This window comes from Neofelis nebulosa, chromosome 9 (genome assembly GCF_028018385.1).
Source record: "Neofelis nebulosa isolate mNeoNeb1 chromosome 9, mNeoNeb1.pri, whole genome shotgun sequence".
Taxonomy (NCBI): Eukaryota; Metazoa; Chordata; class Mammalia; order Carnivora; family Felidae; genus Neofelis; species Neofelis nebulosa.
In genome coordinates this window covers 49,966,107-49,983,328 of record NC_080790.1, presented here as the reverse complement: position 1 = coordinate 49,983,328, position 17,222 = coordinate 49,966,107, and the positions used below count along the sequence as shown (strand labels likewise).

General features: G+C 54.1%; 3 protein-coding genes across 10 annotated transcripts; 1 reads left to right on the top strand and 2 right to left on the bottom strand.

The window, feature by feature from the left end:
* The first annotated feature begins 3,310 nt into the window (after positions 1-3,310).
* Positions 3,311-6,408, top strand: TLX2 (T cell leukemia homeobox 2). Its single transcript, XM_058683607.1, has 3 exons — positions 3,311-4,448; positions 4,843-5,080; positions 5,225-6,408. The coding sequence occupies exons 1-3, from the start codon at positions 4,049-4,051 to the stop codon at positions 5,439-5,441; spliced, it is 855 nt and encodes a 284-aa protein (XP_058539590.1). The 5' UTR covers positions 3,311-4,048; the 3' UTR covers positions 5,442-6,408.
* A 716-nt stretch (positions 6,409-7,124) lies between these two features.
* On the bottom strand, positions 7,125-13,980 carry DQX1 (DEAQ-box RNA dependent ATPase 1). 8 transcript variants are annotated; one of them, XM_058683595.1, is made up of 12 exons: positions 13,591-13,980; positions 12,966-13,221; positions 12,527-12,720; positions 11,756-12,140; positions 11,185-11,418; positions 10,995-11,094; positions 10,734-10,892; positions 10,440-10,631; positions 8,726-8,845; positions 8,363-8,553; positions 7,849-8,039; positions 7,125-7,597 (listed from the first exon to the last, which is right to left on the bottom strand). In XM_058683595.1, the coding sequence occupies exons 2-12, from the start codon at positions 13,200-13,202 to the stop codon at positions 7,441-7,443; spliced, it is 2,160 nt and encodes a 719-aa protein (XP_058539578.1). In that variant the 5' UTR covers positions 13,203-13,221; positions 13,591-13,980; the 3' UTR covers positions 7,125-7,440. The 8 variants fall into 8 exon arrangements, with proteins under 8 accessions (XP_058539578.1, XP_058539576.1, XP_058539580.1 ...); XM_058683593.1 differs by having other exon boundaries at positions 10,734-11,094; XM_058683597.1 differs by lacking the exon at positions 7,125-7,597 and having other exon boundaries at positions 7,862-8,039; positions 8,479-8,553; positions 10,734-11,094.
* A 126-nt stretch (positions 13,981-14,106) lies between these two features.
* Positions 14,107-17,166, bottom strand: AUP1 (AUP1 lipid droplet regulating VLDL assembly factor). Its single transcript, XM_058683606.1, is given in 13 exon segments — positions 14,107-14,288; positions 14,398-14,516; positions 14,702-14,817; positions 14,930-15,049; positions 15,181-15,283; positions 15,385-15,451; positions 15,705-15,778; positions 15,874-15,946; positions 16,184-16,368; positions 16,567-16,717; positions 16,797-16,934; positions 17,016-17,110; positions 17,113-17,166. Coding segments are annotated over 13 exon segments (1,317 nt in total). The 5' UTR covers positions 17,152-17,166; the 3' UTR covers positions 14,107-14,251.
* Between the last annotated feature and the right edge of the window lie 56 nt (positions 17,167-17,222).

Sequence of the window (17,222 nt, the reverse complement as noted above, 5' to 3'; positions counted from 1 at the left end):
GCTGTATCTGAAATATTTCAAAAGAAAGCATTATAGGAGGAAGTGAGCAGGGAGCTTGCAAGGGGAGCATGTCCGCCAGCCTGGTGGACTTTAAGGTGGCTGCAGCAAAGGCAAGCAGAAGGTTAGGACAGAAAGGCTGGAACCCAACAAGTGTCAGAGCCAAGGATGGAGATCTCTGAGTTTTCTGGGTGGATATAATAGGTGGGACTGTTAGAATGGGTGAAACCTGAGCAGATGTACAGAGAGGGAAAGCTGAAGTCAGAGATCTGAGAATGCCCAGTCTTCAGTGGAAAAACCAAAGTCAGTGGAGAAAAAACATAAGCATTGATTATGAAAATCTAAAGAAGTAGACTAAGACAATATTACATAAACCAAAAGGGACATTTCAAGAAACAGTTGGTGAGCCAGAGAGTAAAACATGTCAGAGAAGTCCTCAATATGGACATGGGAGCTCTTTGAAAAAGAGTGTAGTGGGGCGCCTGGGTGGGGCAGTCGGTTAAGCGTCCGACTTCGGCTCAGGTCATGATCTCACGGTCCATGAGTTCGAGCCCCGCGTCGGGCTCTGGGCTGATAGCTCGGAGCCTGGAGCCTGTTTCCGATTCTGTGTCTCCCTCTCTCTCTGCCCCTCCCCCGTTCATGCTCTGTCTGTCTCTCTCTGTCCCAAAAATAAATAAAAAAAAAGAAAAAGAAAAAGAGTGTAGTGAAACCAGGTTGTGGTAAGTTAAAAGAATAAATGATGAGGGGGTGCCTTGCTGGGTCAGTTGATGGTAGAACATGTGACTCTTGATATTGGGGTTGTAAGTTCGGGCCCCACGTTGAGCACACAGATTAGTTTAAAAATAAGTAAAAAATGTTTTAAAAAGAAATGGTGAGGAAGTGGAGGCAGTGGGTATGTGGTGGGATGGACAAGGGAAAAGAAAAACAGAATCTCTCTTGGAGATAAAAATCTCTCTTGTACAGATAAAAGAGACCTAAGAGAGCAGGGGGTAGGAAGGACTAAGCTAATGACAGAAATGATGATGCAGGAGTGGGGACCATCTCCTGGGAAAGACACTGCACAAAAAGCAGAAAGGAAGGAAAGGCACAGGCTGAGAATGTGCCTCTTCCTGTGAAGCTGCAAGCTTAAAGGCCTGACAACTTGAAGAATTAGGGACCACCTGCATGCATGTAGGACATGGGGAGATGGATGCAAAGCAGTGTGTATGGGAGGTGGGAGTTCTGACCTCAGGGCCTCCATCCTAGATATAAACTCAAAGGAACCACTTTTCCCAGAGAATTGGGATCAGAGAGGTGGAGGCAAGCAGAGAAATTCCTAGGACTGTGGCTGACAGAATTGGATACCCATTGTTTCTGAAGTGAGGCAGTAATTTTTGTTTTTTTTTGTAACTCCCCAGAAGATATGTATATATTACTGGGTTGGTGACCATTCCCCTGCCCAAGAATCGGTTGGGCCATCTCTGGGAGGCAGTGCCATCTGTGCTGACCTCAAAAGGCAGGATGAACAGTCAGCAGGTATACAGGTCTGCACGATGTTGCCTCTTCCTCTCTGATTGATTCATTCAAGAAGGATTTATTCAGCTTGATTGTAGACACATTAGTGCCCACCCTTTCCTCAGAGGCCCACCCCCTAGAGTGGGTAAAGGGACTGCCAGATTCCTAACCTGCAGGCCAGTTCCTCTCAGAGTCTTTATTTACTTTGCTGGCTCCCTAGGCTCTCTGTTTTCGTTCAGGGGATCCAGCCCAAGCTGTCTCGGTGGTTTTCCCTGGACAGCAGAACTTTCATGCTCCCTAGTTGCCCCATCTCTCTACTGCTGATAAAGGGTGCTAGGGGAGGTGATAATGACTGTCTTTTCCACTAAGATAACACAGCTGCCAAATTGGCAGGATCCTCTGCCCGCCTTTCAGAAGGGGCTGTTGGCAGGGTGGGGAAAGGACTGAAGAAACTGCATAGTGGAAGTGGACAAGAAATTGGGGGAGGATGTTACATATTATTAATGCCAACTGCCTGCCTCCCCCCATGGTCCACTCCCTTCAGAATGAGGCTTCTGAGAACACCAGGGCCTGGTGGCTTTAGTGGGGGAAAATCCACTCCCTTTTTTCTCTTCTTTATCTTCCTGCCCAGATGCCCAAATATCATTCCTAGTTCCCTGGAGAGAAAAGACCCCTCATCCTGCCTCAGGCACTGGGCTGCAGCCCATCTGCTGGGGAGAAAGGAGGGGCAGAGTCTTTTACCAGGAGATCCTGGAGAATCAACTGAAAGATCCGTACTCTCAGGGAAGCCCATTTACTAGACTTAGAAGGCATTTCGGCTTACACGGGTAACCGGCAGCCTGGAGCCTGGAGTGGAGCATCCAGAGTGGGCTGGAGTCTAGGGGCTAGGGCTGGCACAGCAGGGCGGGGTCCTTTGGCCACCACGTGTCCAAGGCAGACCAAGCGGCTCATCGGTGCCCACCCGCCTCAGAATGGTAGGAACACCCCCCTCCTTGCGCCCAGTCTCACCGGCTCGGAGGCGCCAGGGCCCCCCCGGGGCCGGGGCGGGCCGGGGAAGGTAATGTAATTCCGACCCAGCTAACCCGATTATGGCGGCCTGCACCGGGCCGGGCGGCGGCGGGGGCGGGTCTACGACGCGGGGGCCCGCCGGGCCCGGGTCCCATCCCGGGAAGGACGCAGAGTTCACACACTCCCAGTTCTTGGGTCCGCGGCCAGAGGTCATAAGGTCACCAAGCGGCTTCAGTTTTTCCCCACCTCCCTTCTCTGACACACTCCAGGCACAGTTTCTAGGGCTTGGGTGGGGTGTAGCGTCTGTGGGAAATGAGGCGGCTGATCCCCCCCCCCCCCCCCCCAAGGCTTTGGTGAGGACTCATGTGTCGCCTGTGGCGATTTTGTCCTCCTGACTTTGAGGAGGGAGGGGAGAAGTGTGTGAGAATAGACTTCCTAGGCGCGTAGTGGAGGGGCAGAGTCCCGCATTGGTGGTCCCCTGTCAGGGGCGGAACGCCAGCCCCAAGCTCTCACCGGCCGGAGTTGGCCCGGCTTGGGCCAATGGTCCGCTCTACATCGATTTCAGAAAATCGAAATTCTAAGAAACACAGGGCACCAATTGCTGGCGCTCCCGGAAGGAGGTAGGGGCCCTATGGGAGAGGCCGGGAGGTGCACCAGGATAGCTGGCCCAGAGTGGTGGTTGCCCGCCCTAGCCCCCCAGACGCGCCCTGCCACTCCCTTCCCACACCTGTCCTCTTCCCGGGCCTCCAACTCGTCGGCGCTGTTCCCCAGCCGCTTCCCATCGCAGCCAGGAAGCCACAACGAGATTTGGTCTTCGAGGGCACTTAGGCGGGGGCCACAACGAATCCGGGAGTTGGCAGGCAGGACCCATCGCGAGACGAAGAGTGGGGGCTGTGGGAGGAGGCACCTGCGAGGAAGCCGGTGAGGCCCAGGAGGCCCAAGGCGGAGGCCGGTGAGGATGGAGTTGCTGTGCGCATCTCGGCTGACTCAGCGGGCAGCGGCCCAAGCTCTGGCCCCTCCCGTGCTGAGCCTGGTTCCTAACACCCTTGCCACCTCCCCCCTTACCCCCACCATACCCGCCCGCCACTCTTCCCCGTGTTTCTCACAAACAGGCGTCTCTTTCCCTTTAACGGGTCCGGCCCCGCCCCTGCCCTACCCCCAGCCCCCACTGCCCACCCAGTGCTGATCTGTCAGTCACTGCCCCAGCCCCAGCCGGCCAACCCTCTCCACCCTGCACTTGGGCAGAGGCCCCGGCACCCTAGCGTCCATCTGAGCTTCAGAGACAGCAAGGGCACTCCTGGGGCCCCCGCCGGTCGCGCTCCCCCGGGATGCGAGTCCCTGCGCCGACGCCCGGCAGAGGCCGGCACGGGCGCGGCTACTCCCCGTGCACAGGCATGAAGATTTCCCGGGGGGCCCGGGGACCCGCCGCGGCCAGCTCCGCGGGCCCCTGAGGCCGTCGCCCCCAGCGCTCCGCGGCTGGGCTCCCAGAGTTGCCTGGGGCGCTCTCCCCAACCGCCAAACCTCCTGCGGTCCTCCTTGACCCGGACCCATGGAGCCGGCGGTCCTGGCCTCGCACAACCTCCCGCACCACGAGCCAATCAGCTTTGGCATCGACCAGATCCTGAGCTGCCCGGAACCCCCCGGGAGCAGCATAGGCCCCGGTCGGTCGGGCCAGGGCCATGGGGAGAGTGTGGCGTTCTCGGGTGGATTTCACGGAACCTCAAGCTACGGCCCCGCGGGATCGCTGGCCCCCCTACCTGGCAGCTCCGGCATGGGCCCAGGTGGCGTGATCCGCGTCCCGGCGCATCGTCCGCTGCCAGTGCCGCCGCCTGCGGGAGGTGCCCCTGCGGTGCCTGGACCCTCTGGCTTGGGCGGAGCCGGGGGCCTAGCGGGACTCACCTTCCCTTGGATGGACAGCGGCCGCCGCTTTGCCAAGGACCGGCTCACGGGTGAGGTTGCCCGACCCTCCAGCGTCTTGCCCCACACTGACCCCCTTCCCTCATCTTTGATCGTTCTGCTCCAACTCAACTTCCCCGTACGCTCCCCGCCCGGATCAACCCAGGCGATCCTTCCCCAATTTGTGTCTCGTGGTCGCGCTGCTTAAGAGAGACGATGGGGTAGGAGCTGCCGTCGATGCCCGCGCCCTCCTTTGCAGGCCACAGTCCACACTGAGGGGAGGGAAGGATGAAGTTCCGGGGGCCGTCTCTTCCTTAGCAGAGGGGGAGGGCCATTTCTTCCGAGGCCCTTTCTTGTCTGGAGGCCTTTCCTGATGCGAGGCCGAGCCTGGGGCACCTGGAAGGGCTGCCCTGAAAACCTTGCCCTGTTCTTTCTTCCTCCCTGTAGCCGCACTCTCGCCCTTCTCCGGGACGCGCCGCATAGGCCACCCCTACCAAAACCGGACCCCTCCGAAGCGGAAGAAGCCGCGCACGTCCTTCTCCCGTTCTCAGGTGCTGGAGCTGGAGCGGCGCTTCCTGCGCCAGAAGTACTTAGCCTCGGCCGAGAGGGCAGCACTGGCCAAGGCCCTGCGCATGACCGACGCACAAGTCAAGACTTGGTTCCAGAACCGGCGCACCAAGTGGCGGTGAGGCGCGGGGCGCGCGACGGCTGGCGGGTGGCGTCAAAGTGGCGGTGAGGCGCGGGGCGGGTGAGGCACCTCGGCCCGGCGGTGACGATGAGGCGCGGGGTGGGCGAGGGCTGGCCTGACACCGCGACTCGACTTTCACAGGCGCCAGACGGCGGAGGAACGCGAAGCGGAGCGGCACCGCGCGGGCCGGCTGCTCCTGCACCTGCAGCAGGACGCCCTACCCCGGCCTCTGCGGCCGCCGCTGCCCCCCGACCCACTCTGCCTGCACAACTCGTCGCTCTTTGCGCTGCAGAACCTACAGCCCTGGGCCGAGGACAACAAGGTGGCTTCTGTGTCTGGGCTCGCCTCGGTGGTGTGAGCGACGCCTGCCCAACCCGCCGAGCGCTCTTTTCCGGACCGAGGCGCCGCATGGAGCGCCGGGCTCAGGGCCACGGAGCGCGCGGCTGACCATGCCGTGGCTCTGTGGTAGCGGAGCTTGTGAGGAAGGGCTGGCTTTGAGGCTATCGTCTAGGGCTCCTGGGCCACTGCCGGCTCCCAGGCTAGCGTTGCACGGTAGCACCGTGCTTAGACGTGGCCTTTCCCGCCATTTCCCAGTCAACTGTGGTTGCACCCCAGCTGGAATCCGAGGAGCCGAGAAGGCGGGACCTGCAGTATGGTAGCCAATGAGGTGAGGGGAGGGGGAGGGCTGGCCAATGGGAGCTGCTCTCCTGAGGACTACGGATTCTTCCGAGGGTGGGTTAGTGCTGGGGTTCTGGACCCACAGGGCAAGCTCAAGGTGGTGCTGGGATGGGACGGCGGCAGCTCGCACGCACTGCCTGGGCCTATACCAAAGGTGTGATGGAAGGAAAGAAGACACCAATGACAGTGGTATAACGGAGGAGGTGCTGGAGGGTGAGTCTGACTGACTGTGACAGGAACCAGAGGGTTATCCACACTGGGCATCTCATTCTTCAACTGTAAAATAATCGCCAAGGATACCTTCCTGACTTTGAACCTCATGTTGTCGTGTGTGTTCAACCCGCTGACTCCGTCCTCCTCCTTGAGCCTCACAACGTGCCTGGGCGGCAGGCAAGACGGATGCTTATACACCCCATGAAAGACACAGTCACTAATCTGGCTCTGGTGTCCTATGGGGACAGAGAGGGGGGGGGGGAGCAGTGGATAAAATTAATGGGCCCTGTGGAGTTAGGGTGAGCAGAATTTGGCAAATAAGTAGGGATATCTGAGAAGAATCAAAGATAATTCCAAGGTTGGAAATGTAGAGGACCAGGAGATCAATGGTGTTGTGGATAATAAAGAGGAATGAAAAGACTGGAGCAAGATAACTCTGCAGGCAAAACTAAATGCCAGACCTAAAGAGAATACATTCTGGAAAAGTGCTTTTGGGGGAGGTTGGTTGACATCTACGCAGACATGGAGATAGAATGATGAGAACAGATAGACTCTCCAAGGGGAGGACACTCTGAGGAGAAAAAAGCAGAGTTGTAAGGATTAAATCTTTCTTTCTACCAATTTCTACAAACACATTTACAATGTGCAAGATGATGGAGGATATCAAAGTTAATAGTTCAAAGGAAGAAAAGGGAATGAGCACTCAGCTGGAAAGAAAGGAAAGCATGATGTCCCTGAAGTTGTTAGAAAGACTTTAGCTTGTGAGTGGGCCAGGGGCTGCTGGGAAGCTTATTGATGGAAAGTTAAGAGTTTGGGGATGGTTGCAACAGCCATGAGGTTTAAGAAGGAGCAGGATCTAAGTTGTATGTGGAAAAGGGAAGATTTTTGTCTGATTTCTTACAGCACTCTCATTCTTCCTCCCCTAGAGGCAGCAGTAAGACAGAGGGAAGTGAGCTTTGGGCAGGGTCAGAGACCAACTGTTGTCAAACTGCTCATGTTCTAGGGTAGTGACAGCTAGGTCAGTCACAGCACCAAGTCTTGACCACAGGAGGGAACCAGGCAAGAGGATATTGTTGGGGGGAGTTGGATGATATTGTGTCATCTCTAACTCATGGATGTTGTGTATGCTGCTGCAGAACAAAACTCAAACTTGACACATAGAAAAAGAACTTTTATAGGCCAAAATGAAGCACACAAAGATGGGTTTGGCATAAGTTGGGGGCTTGGCGGTGACATGTCAGTCACTCTCCAATAAATAGAAGAAGGCTAAGGAAAGGGTCCAACCTTATGTATACTGTGGCTTTCCCAATTCCCTCCACTCTTGGTCCACCACTTCTTGAGTCTCAGATTCCAGGATTTACGTTTGACCCTAACCTTTGGCCTTCTAAATCTGGCTGGCTGCCTTAGTGCTAGCCTGTGGGGGATCTAATGCCTTGAGATGAGCTCAGTTCCATTCCTTAGGCAAGTCACTGCAGGACACAGGCATCTCCAAACTCTTGGGTGGAGGGGGATTCACTTTCTATTGAAGAATCTGCCATTTCTTCTCTCAGCTGGTTCAAGAGGTCTCTGCTCTCACTGGGAGGCAAGTTACTAAGGAAGTATGGAGGGGCCAATTCCACCAGCCTGACAGAGAGAGTCACAATCAGAAGATGACTTCTGTATCCTCTCTTGTAATACAGATTCTTTTTTTTTTTTTTTTTGTAATACAGATTCTTAAACTTCCCATTCTGTCCACAAACCCTGCCTCTTCAAATCATATGTCACTACAAACCACTAAGATATCCTCCTCTCCTTAAGGCTCTCTAACTCCCCAGCCATAATTTTGGCCCCTAGAAGGGGAATGGGCAACATAGGAGGGGTGTCAGGGAACTCACATCTGTGGTTGAATCTCAGAAACAATGGAAAGGCAGTTGTCTTTGGAAATGGAGAAATTGTGGTAAAGCACCCACGGTGGAGGTCTGGCTGGAGCCCGGCGGCTTCGGTAGCAGCAGTATGGGGAGAGCTGGGCCACATGCTTATGTGTTAGGAGCAGGTAATTTCCAGTCCCATCTGTGTCTCGGGCCACCTCATTAAAAAGCAAAGATAGTGAGGGAGTGAGTGGTGGGGGCGGGGGGAGAGGAAGACAATAGAAAAAAGAAAAGGGGGTTGAGAAAGAATTAGGAAGGGTGGCGAGAGTATTAAAAGTAAAGCATCATCTCTAGGTGTTACAGTCCCTATCATATGGCATTTCCCATAGCCCCCTGTACTCCAATGCCTCAAAAATTTCTTCTGGTTCTTAAAAATCCTTTGAATGATCATCTGGACTCCAATTTCAGGACGGCATATCAATTTTTGATCCCTCTGCTTTCTGCTCCATTTATGACCTTCACCCCAACTCTTTCCCCTAACCTTAAGGAAGTATCCTGACACCAGTGCTTTCTGAAGGTTTCTGCGATTCTGCTCAGAGCCAAAGGCTGGCTGGGACAAGGGAAGTTCAATTCGTTGCATGAGTTCTAGGAGTTCACCTCGAAGTTTCCGGGCTTGGCACAATGCTGCCCAGTTTAGCCCCCGAGCCTGACACCAAGCTTTGTCTGCTCCACCTAAAAGAGGAAAGGGAACAGCTACAACTACAAAGAGAGCCCCAAGAGAACCCAGAGTTTGGTCAAAGGGCCACCTCCTCCTGGGCATAGAGATCTGCCAGCTGGTTGCATACTGCTTTCCCTCTTTGGAAAATCTGGGATTTTATAAGAAGATGCCGAGTGGGCTACTCACTCTGTATAAAGGCTTCATACACCTGGATCAAAGAACTGTGATCACCATCTGTGTGTTCCAGGGCTCGGCGCAAGGCAGCTTCTTCTGCACAGTGTGGAGGCTGGGTAAACCCAGGGGCAGCTGGAGGCAGAAACAAGGAAGGTCATTTTGGGGCATGAGAGAGGATAGCAGTACAGAAGGAAGGGTGAAAAGGTATAAAATGCCATTTTGGGAAATGTATTCAAAAGACATCGATAACTTCTAGGTGCTATAAACTTTATTAGACGGTGAACATAAATAATGAAAGAGTCTCTGCCCTCAAGTAGTTTAGAGTCTAGTGGGAGACATAAGCAAGCTTGATCAGCACAACAGGTGTGTGGGCCAATGTTTGAAGTTTTGTTAGGAATTAGCTCAGTGGCAAAGGGGCAGAGAGTCTGAACTGTGGGCATGGCAAGGCACAGACATTAGTAATGTGGCCCGTTTGGAGAACTGCAAGCACTTAGTAAGGGTAGAGAGAATGGCATGTGTGGCACAGTGGCAGCAGATAAAGCTGGAGAGGCAGGTATGTGCCAGGTCATAAGAGGTTGGATGTGCTGTGCTGATGAGTTTATATTCTATCTGGAAGGAAGGTAAAGAGTAGCTGTTGGAGAAGAGTTTTGAAGTAAGAGAGTCCACGTGTTTGAAGAAGTTTACTTGACAAGTTAGAAGGCTAAAGGAATCCAGTCTCAGTGGGGATGAGGATCTAACACTGGCACTGATAGTGAGTTTGGAGACAAACAGACGAATTAAAAAAAACACACACACACACATTTAGGAGATAAAAATGAAAGAACCCGGAGAAATATTAGTCTGGAATGATGGTAGTAGAGCTGCAGAGGGGATGGCATGCTTTTGTGGTGGTGGTGAGGGAACAGTTTAAGCAAGTGCTTGAGTTCAGCTCTGGGCTGGGATACTGTGGACAATTCTGGTAGAAATGTCCATCAGGAGTTGGATATATAAATCTAAGATTCAGAAGAATGATATTGGCAGGGAGATACAAGGTTTGGAAATTTTAAGTGTAAAGATGGCACTAAAGACCATGGGTGTGCATGAACTTGCTCGGAGAGTTCAAGGAATGAGAAGGCAAAAGGGGAAAGGATGGAACTCGGAGGTCTAATTTACCGTGGGTAAGCAGAGGACAACGAGCCTGGGAAGAGATGAAGGGAATGACCAGAGAAGTAGGATGAACACCCAGAGAAGCAGGTCACAGAGGCTTAGGGAGCAGGCAGTTTCAAGGTGGGAGTGGTCGGCATTTTCAAGGGTCAGAAGGTCATAAGGAACCAGGAAGGGCTCAGAAGTGTTTAGTGGATTCGGCCTGGGGGGTGGGGTGGGAGGTCACTGCTGAGCTGAGACTTGTCAGGGTTGCTACGGGCCTAAGGCTGGGATGCAGTGGGCAGGAACACACTAGGCAGACTGGGACAGAGGTTATTCTGTATAGCTGCTGGGGAGTAGAGTGTGGAGGGAGAGGGGTGTGGAGCTTTAGTAATAACAGGAGAGATTTAAGCATATTGGAGGCAAGAACCAGCATTGGGAAAAGGCTAACGAGACAGGAGAAGGATAAGTGATTAAGGCTGTGTTTTTGGGCACTGTAAGGGAAGCATAGGAGATGGGGCCGGCCTTTGGAGCACCAGAACATCAGAAAGGGCTGGGAAGGACTGAAGTGGCGTCAAGAGCCAGAGACAGAAGTGATTTATACCAGTGAGCATGGCGGCCAGGGTGAGCATCTCGTCCACACAGTCAAACTCGCAGGAGGCCAGCAGGGCTTTGGCCAGCTCAGGGGGCAGGGGGAACTCTGATAGGATGACTCCCAGGTCTGACAGGTTCCCATCATCATCCAGAGCTGCCAGATAGTCTAAGTCTTCTAGGGCCTGCATCAGTGCTTCTGGAGCTGGTGAGGAAACAGGGCTTATAGGGCAGGAAGTCTCAGAGCCTGGAGAGCCCGGAGAGCCTGGAGGTCAGGCAGCGGGACTTGGGCAGGAGGGGTGCTCACCAGGCCGGTCCAGGAAGTGACACTCCCCTGGCTCTGCAATCTGTCTCCTCTTTAGTAGTAACACCAGGGGGCTCAGATTCTCCTCACATACCCTGGGTGAGGGCAGTGGGGGCGCCTCTAGTTCTAGGAAGGACTTAGGGTACAGGCAGAGGCAGGATCCTGAGGGGAGAAAAGATTTGGGACAGAAGGCCACCGTAGATTTCTCAGAGTTTGTGTGTGGTGACTTTTCATGTTTGATCTCAGAAGGGCAAAGGCTCTTACCTGGTAGGACCCCTCTTGCCCGGAGTCTTCTTGCCTCTGCCTGACATTTGCTGATTGGTCTCAACACTTGGGATTCTGCTCGGATCTGAGGATTGTACACCTGTCACCGCCCCCCAACCAAGGCCAAGACAGATCAGAGCGGGCCACTTCTATCTTTAGCCCCCTCATCCCCCTCATCTCTCTCACTCACACTTCGAAGCTCCAGTCCTGAGTCAATGACATGTCGGATGGAAGGGAGGGAGAAGGAGAAGTCAGCCAGCCAGTGAGTGACCACGACCTTTCTGGCACCCAAGTCTATGTCCTCGTATGCAGCCTGAACAGCTGGGCCATGTCCTGGGTGAAGGGGCAGCACTCGTGGTGGAGGCCCTCTGAGAGCCAAGGGGCCCACCTCCCTGGACAAGGATTCACAGCACAGCAAAATTTCCTGAAGAGAAGGGTGGGGCATTAAGGCAGTTCTCACCTTTTTTGGGTGACAAACCCTTTTGAAAAACTGATGAAAGCTATGGTCTTTCACTCTGAAAAAATGCACATACTCATAAAGTTGGGGGTGTTATAATTTCAGGAATTCACACTGAACCACAGTCTCTGCCTTAACAAGGATTCAAAAAGGGGGTGGTAGACCTCTTTACCCTGAAGTCCTTGAGTTTTTCCTAAGGACCCCAACATAGTAAATACTATAACTCCAATGTTCCTAACAAGCATTGCTCCCCCAGAAAGGAAGGCGGCATACATGTGAATCTCCTTCTGCAGCCCATTTTTACCTCCTCACTGGGCAGGTATACTAGCACATCTCCTGGAGTCTCCTTCGTACACAATTCAATCACAGCTTGGCAGGCAGCTTCCACTCGATCAGTAGGGACAGTGTCCCTGTATACAGGAGTGGGACATGCACCAGGCCCTCTGGGTACACGCACAATAGGAGGATTGCCCCAGAAGGCTTGGAGCTTAGGTTCAAGGGCAGGGTCAGTAACCACAACCACTCTTGAGTCCCCTGGAAGGTTTCCCAGGCTGGCATTTCGCAGTAGCCCCTGGAGCAAATCCGAGGCCACTGACCGCTCCTGAGCCTCATCCAGCACCAGCACGCCCCAGGCTCCTGTGCCCCGGGTTGAGGCCACCTCCTGTAGAAGCAGCCTGTCCCAGCAAAACCTGTTGACATTGGCAGTGGGAGGAGTCAGTGTGGACAGTGACCAGCTCCAGGAGTCCAGGGGAGTGACTTCCTGTTGGGGGAGGGGGCTAGGCTTTTGATTATAAGGTCAGAAAAAGACTGTGAACCTGTATTGAGACCCACAACCCCACTGATGACACTTTGTTCACAAGGTGTACTCCAGTTGGGAGAGTGGGACTCATGATGAGGGTGAGGTTGAGTGTCCGAGGTCCCTGGCTGGGGTTAAGGGCTTCATTCAGCATTGTGTCATGCGTGATTTAAAGGGTGAACTGGGCTGAGGGAGTGTATGGTGAGATGTCAGAGGGCTGGGCTTGTTTCTACTGGGTGAGGGGAATTAGATTTGGGTCAGGCCTGCAAGAGGCCTCACCTGAGCAGGGTGTCCGGCCCAGTGCAGTCTTCCTGGGGAATGCTGTATCCAACCTCATGACCCAGGGTTAGGTCCATCTCATCGGCAACCCGCAGGGCCAGGCTCAGGGCTGCCAGAGGGTGGGGCTGAGTGACAGTTACTTGGCCTTCCTGGAAACCCCTGGCCAATGCAAACTCTGCACACCATTGAGGGATCTGGGGTAGGGACAGGAAGGACAACCAATCAGCAAGATGCAGGACTTCAGTCAGAAGTGCTGGGGCGCTGTGGCCACTTTCATTTGGGGAGTTCCCTGGTCTTTCACCAGCCACCCTGGGTCAGTCTAACTGGTCTCCCTTTGACCACCTCCCCAATAACCCCATGCAGCCCAACCCCCACTTTGCCTGTGGAAGGACCAGTTTTCTAGCCCCTCCCTTTTTCTACTCCCAGAATCTCCCCCAACCTGGGTGCTCTTGCCAGAGCCAGGGTCTCCAGACACCAACACCACTCCCGAGGGGCTACTCTCCAATTGCTCCATGAAGATAAAGCGAGCAGCCCAGATGGGTAAGGCCCGGCGCTGCTCAAGAAGCTCGTAGTAGCGGGAAGAGAATGGGAGCCCATCAAAGGGGTTCACAGCCAATTCAGACTCCCTGGCGCTTGGGCCAGACTCTTCTGCCAGCCCAAGAAGCGGAGAGGCCATGGTGGCTGACTGGCAGTACCTACAGAAGGCAGGGCAGTGATTAAGGCCTCGTATGAAATGACTTACACCATTTTCCCACCCTTGATCCCTAACCTGTACCCTCAGGTGATACTGCACTGGGGTCCATCCTTCCCAGCATTTCTTGCCTGCTACAAAACCACGGAGACCAGAGTCTGAAAGTGAGGTACTATCACAAGCGGACTATTAACCTGTAGTCAGGTAGTAAAAACCCTGTGACTAACATAGGGGGCCTCCAGGGCAGCAGGAATTGTGGTATCCTGTGGGAAGGCTCCGAGAGGAAAAGGATAAAGAATAAGAAGAAGGGGACAAGAATTGGGGGGGGGGGGGGGGGTGCGGCGACAGGGCCACAAAGATCCTGGATTCAAACCTGCTTGCAGCTCTGAGACGTGTCAGGATGGCAGCCAGTTCTGGACCCACCCAGCCAGTCACCACCAACCCAGACCAGAGTGAAGTACAAAGGTAAATTCCGGCTCCACCCTGGGGCTGGGCTTAAATGGGAACCCTAGACTGGTTTTGGGGTGGGGCCATTTGCTCCACCTTATTTAACCTGTCAGAAGCCTATAAGGAAAACAGGTTCCAGACACCACACTGAGCATGTGTACTCTACGATGTATGTTGTACTTGTTAGTGAAAGGCATCTTGGGACTTGAAGTTTTGCAAGCTGTTTCTTCACAAAGCTGAGCTGAACACCCAAGCTAGGGTCCAGTGGCTGCTGGTCTTTCGTTCAGTTATACTTCCTTAATATCACTCATCTCTTGACACGAAGAGGTGATTTCAACCACCTCCCACAAACCCACAAGGAGGCTCTCACCCATGTTCTTCCCCAACCAAGGAAAAAGGAACCTGCTCAGTAGGTTTTTGAGACCCAGAGAGGCAACAGATATACCTTGAGTGAAAACCCTGAATTTAATGTGGTTTTGGGGGGAGCCCCATCCCTCCCTTTTTACCACCCACCCTTCCAGCCTGTTGTAAGTTGGGTGAGGGCTGCCCCCAGTCTCCGTCCTGCGGCTCTGGGTGCCATCCTGTGCTCAGTCAGCCTCCTGGGCCTGTCTCTCTGTGAATCTCCTGTGAGACATAGAAAGAAGACATTGTGTGGGCTTTGTCATATTGGCCCTATAATTACCACTTTTCTCCAACCTGCCCCTTCCTGCCCACTGTCCTCTAAGCCCCTCACCTTCTCGCGTATTCATACAGTGCCTGCTTGCGCTCCTGTAGGCTCTCCTGCCGGGCCCAGGAGGACTTGGCAAATGTGAGGGCTGTGGGCTGAGGGGTCACCAGGCCAGAGCTGGGGAACTGAGGTGATCACAATGTCAGAGGGCTTGCGAAGTCATCATCATTAAACACGCATCGAATGCCTACTTTGCAAGAGAGGCACTGTGCTAGGGTCTCAGGATCAAAAAAGAGATATCAAGGAAAGGGAGTATGAAGACTGCCCCGACCCACCCAAGTCCTGTACCTAACCATTTCCTGGGTCTCACCTTGGGAGCGGAGGCTGTGGAAAGGGACTGGGTCCCTTCAGTGATATCTTCAGGCATGAACGCTACAGCTCCCTCAAGCAGATTAGTGATGGTCAAGTCTACACAGCCAGTCCTGGCTGGGGAGAGAGGAAGAAAGAAGGGAGTCTGTTTCCCTGCTCTACTTCTCCCCTCACCACCCACTTTTTCTCTCTGCGCCTGTCTCCTGTGTGAGGCTACCCTTTCCCATACCCAGGTCTCTCTGGATGACGCCCAGTGGCACATGGGGTAAAACCTCCTTGACTCTCTGAGCCAGAGTTGCCAGCTGCACATCAGGAGAAGGGCCAGGGGAGGGAGGGAAAGAAGACTGGGCTGCAAAAAAGAAATCCGAAACATGGTGAGTGGAGAACTGGGAGGAAGGAGAGGCTGACTAGCAAGGAATAGGAAGGAAATCACAATAGGCTGTAAAACCCCAAAAAATTTTGTGTACAGAGACCATATACCTGACTGAGAGCGCAATCTGGGGTGTCTTTGTCGTTTCATGTGTTCTGCTTTGTCTGCTGGAGTGAGTCGTGTCCCTGTCTGGCCCAATTCTTTGGCCAACAGCTAGGGAGAATTGGAAGGTTGAAAGTGTTAAGGCTGCAAGACTTTCTCCTTCTAGTCTTAAGGAAAAACCCCACCTCCACCCTGCCTGTGTACCCTACCACCTGTTGTACACGGAGGGCAAACTCCTCATTCCCCTCCCCTAGCTGGCGATGAATAGGACGGAGCCATCTGCAAAAAATAAAAAAATAAAAAAATCCAGGACCATGTTGAGTGCACCTGGGGTACAGTCTGTCACCCTCTCCCCATTTTGATGTTTTGTTTCATGGAACAGTTGTGATTAGGGTGGGGAGATACTAAACACTTTGTATTGCCTCTGTGATAGAATCTTGATACTAAAAGATCTGCAAAAGGACAAGAAGAGGCAGCCTCTTCAACGAAGAGGTGAGCTTCTCCCAGCACCAAAAAAGAAGACAGTTAATACCTTACTTGATACACGGTGAAAGGGACGAAAAGTGACCACAGCAGTTCTGAGACCCAGGAGGCATCGGACACGGTCTGAAGGAAGGGCATGAAGGGAGGTCTAAGCCTCGGCCAGGAATGGGAAATTTGCCCTCCAAGCCCCAGAGATTCCCTGTCCAACACACACTCACCACAGAGACTAGGGGTCTCTGGACTCTCAGGGTAAGAGGTTGTACCACATCCTGAATAGAAAATGGCCAGGAACTAGAAGAGGGAAGAGAAAGTAGGATGGGATTCTAGCCAGCCTTACTTAGAACAGAAAACTGTCAAACTGTACAAGTAGATAAGTGAGGAATAAAGAGATAGAGGGGGAAAGAACTAAAAGTGAACAGAAAGGAAATCAACTAGGATGGAGAGGGCAGGGATGAAAACTGTGAAAACTCAAGGGCCCCCAAGCCTGACCACCTACCCAGCTGGAGACCCATACCTGTGCTCACCCACCTGAAGCGCAGCAGCCCCTCCCGGCCGTTGGTGGCCTCTTCCTCAGGGAATAGCAGCAGAGGGGTTGGGGGAAGCCTCGTGGAAGCACAGAATCTCTTGAGTGACTCCACCAACTCCCCCCGCCCATCCATCTCCATGAAGCCCCGAGACCAGCATACAAAGCTTGGGGGACTATTGAGTAGAGGCTAGAAATGGAAAAAAGAGAAAGCAAAAAAGGAATATTGAGAAGTGAGAAAAACTGACATATGGGGTAGAGAAGCGGGATTAGGGGTAAGATTCAGTATTTCGTGGTCCCCAAGGAAAACCTGGGAGGGCAAAGGGGAGCCTTGGGCTGGGCCCCAGGGAACCGACCCGTGGCACTCTCGGCTTCGCCCCCCACTCACGGTGCTACAGCTGGTGAGCAGATTGACTATGTTGTGGTCGAAAGGTGTCACGTGGTTGGAAATGAGGACCCTGACGCGGTGATCCCGGAGTCCCGAGTCCTCCTGCCGGGCTACGAGCCCCAGCACCGCACACATGGTCCGCACCACGAACCTGAGGACACAGGCAGTGGTGACTTCACGGCCTCGGGCCGGGCCCAGCCCTGACCCTCCCGGAATCCCTGGGTTGTTACCTGCGAAGGACGCTGTCTGGCAGAGCGCAGCTGACCAGGAAGACGTGGATCCCAAGAAAGAGCCGCAGGACGAGGAGGCAGAACCCGACGGGAGCGTAGAGCAGCAGCGCGAGGAGCAGGAAGCCGTCACCCGGGAGCCTGGGGGCGAGAGGCGGGGTGATCGGGCGCCGAAGGCCGTAGTGGATGCGGGAGCCGACCTCTTCCCGCCAGGGCTCTTACCGGTGCGAGTCAAACAGCCGCTCCGGCCCCAGCGCCTGGGAAGGCTCCATCGCTGCTGCTTTAGGGCTGTTCGACCACGGCCGCCATCTTCGCGCCCCGCCGCAGGGGCTCCTGGGAAGGTGGAGTCTTCGGGCATCCGCCCAGGGTGCCGGCACCCGAAATCTTGAGGCGCCCCGGAAGGGCTAGCAGTCCCAGCATGCCTCGCGG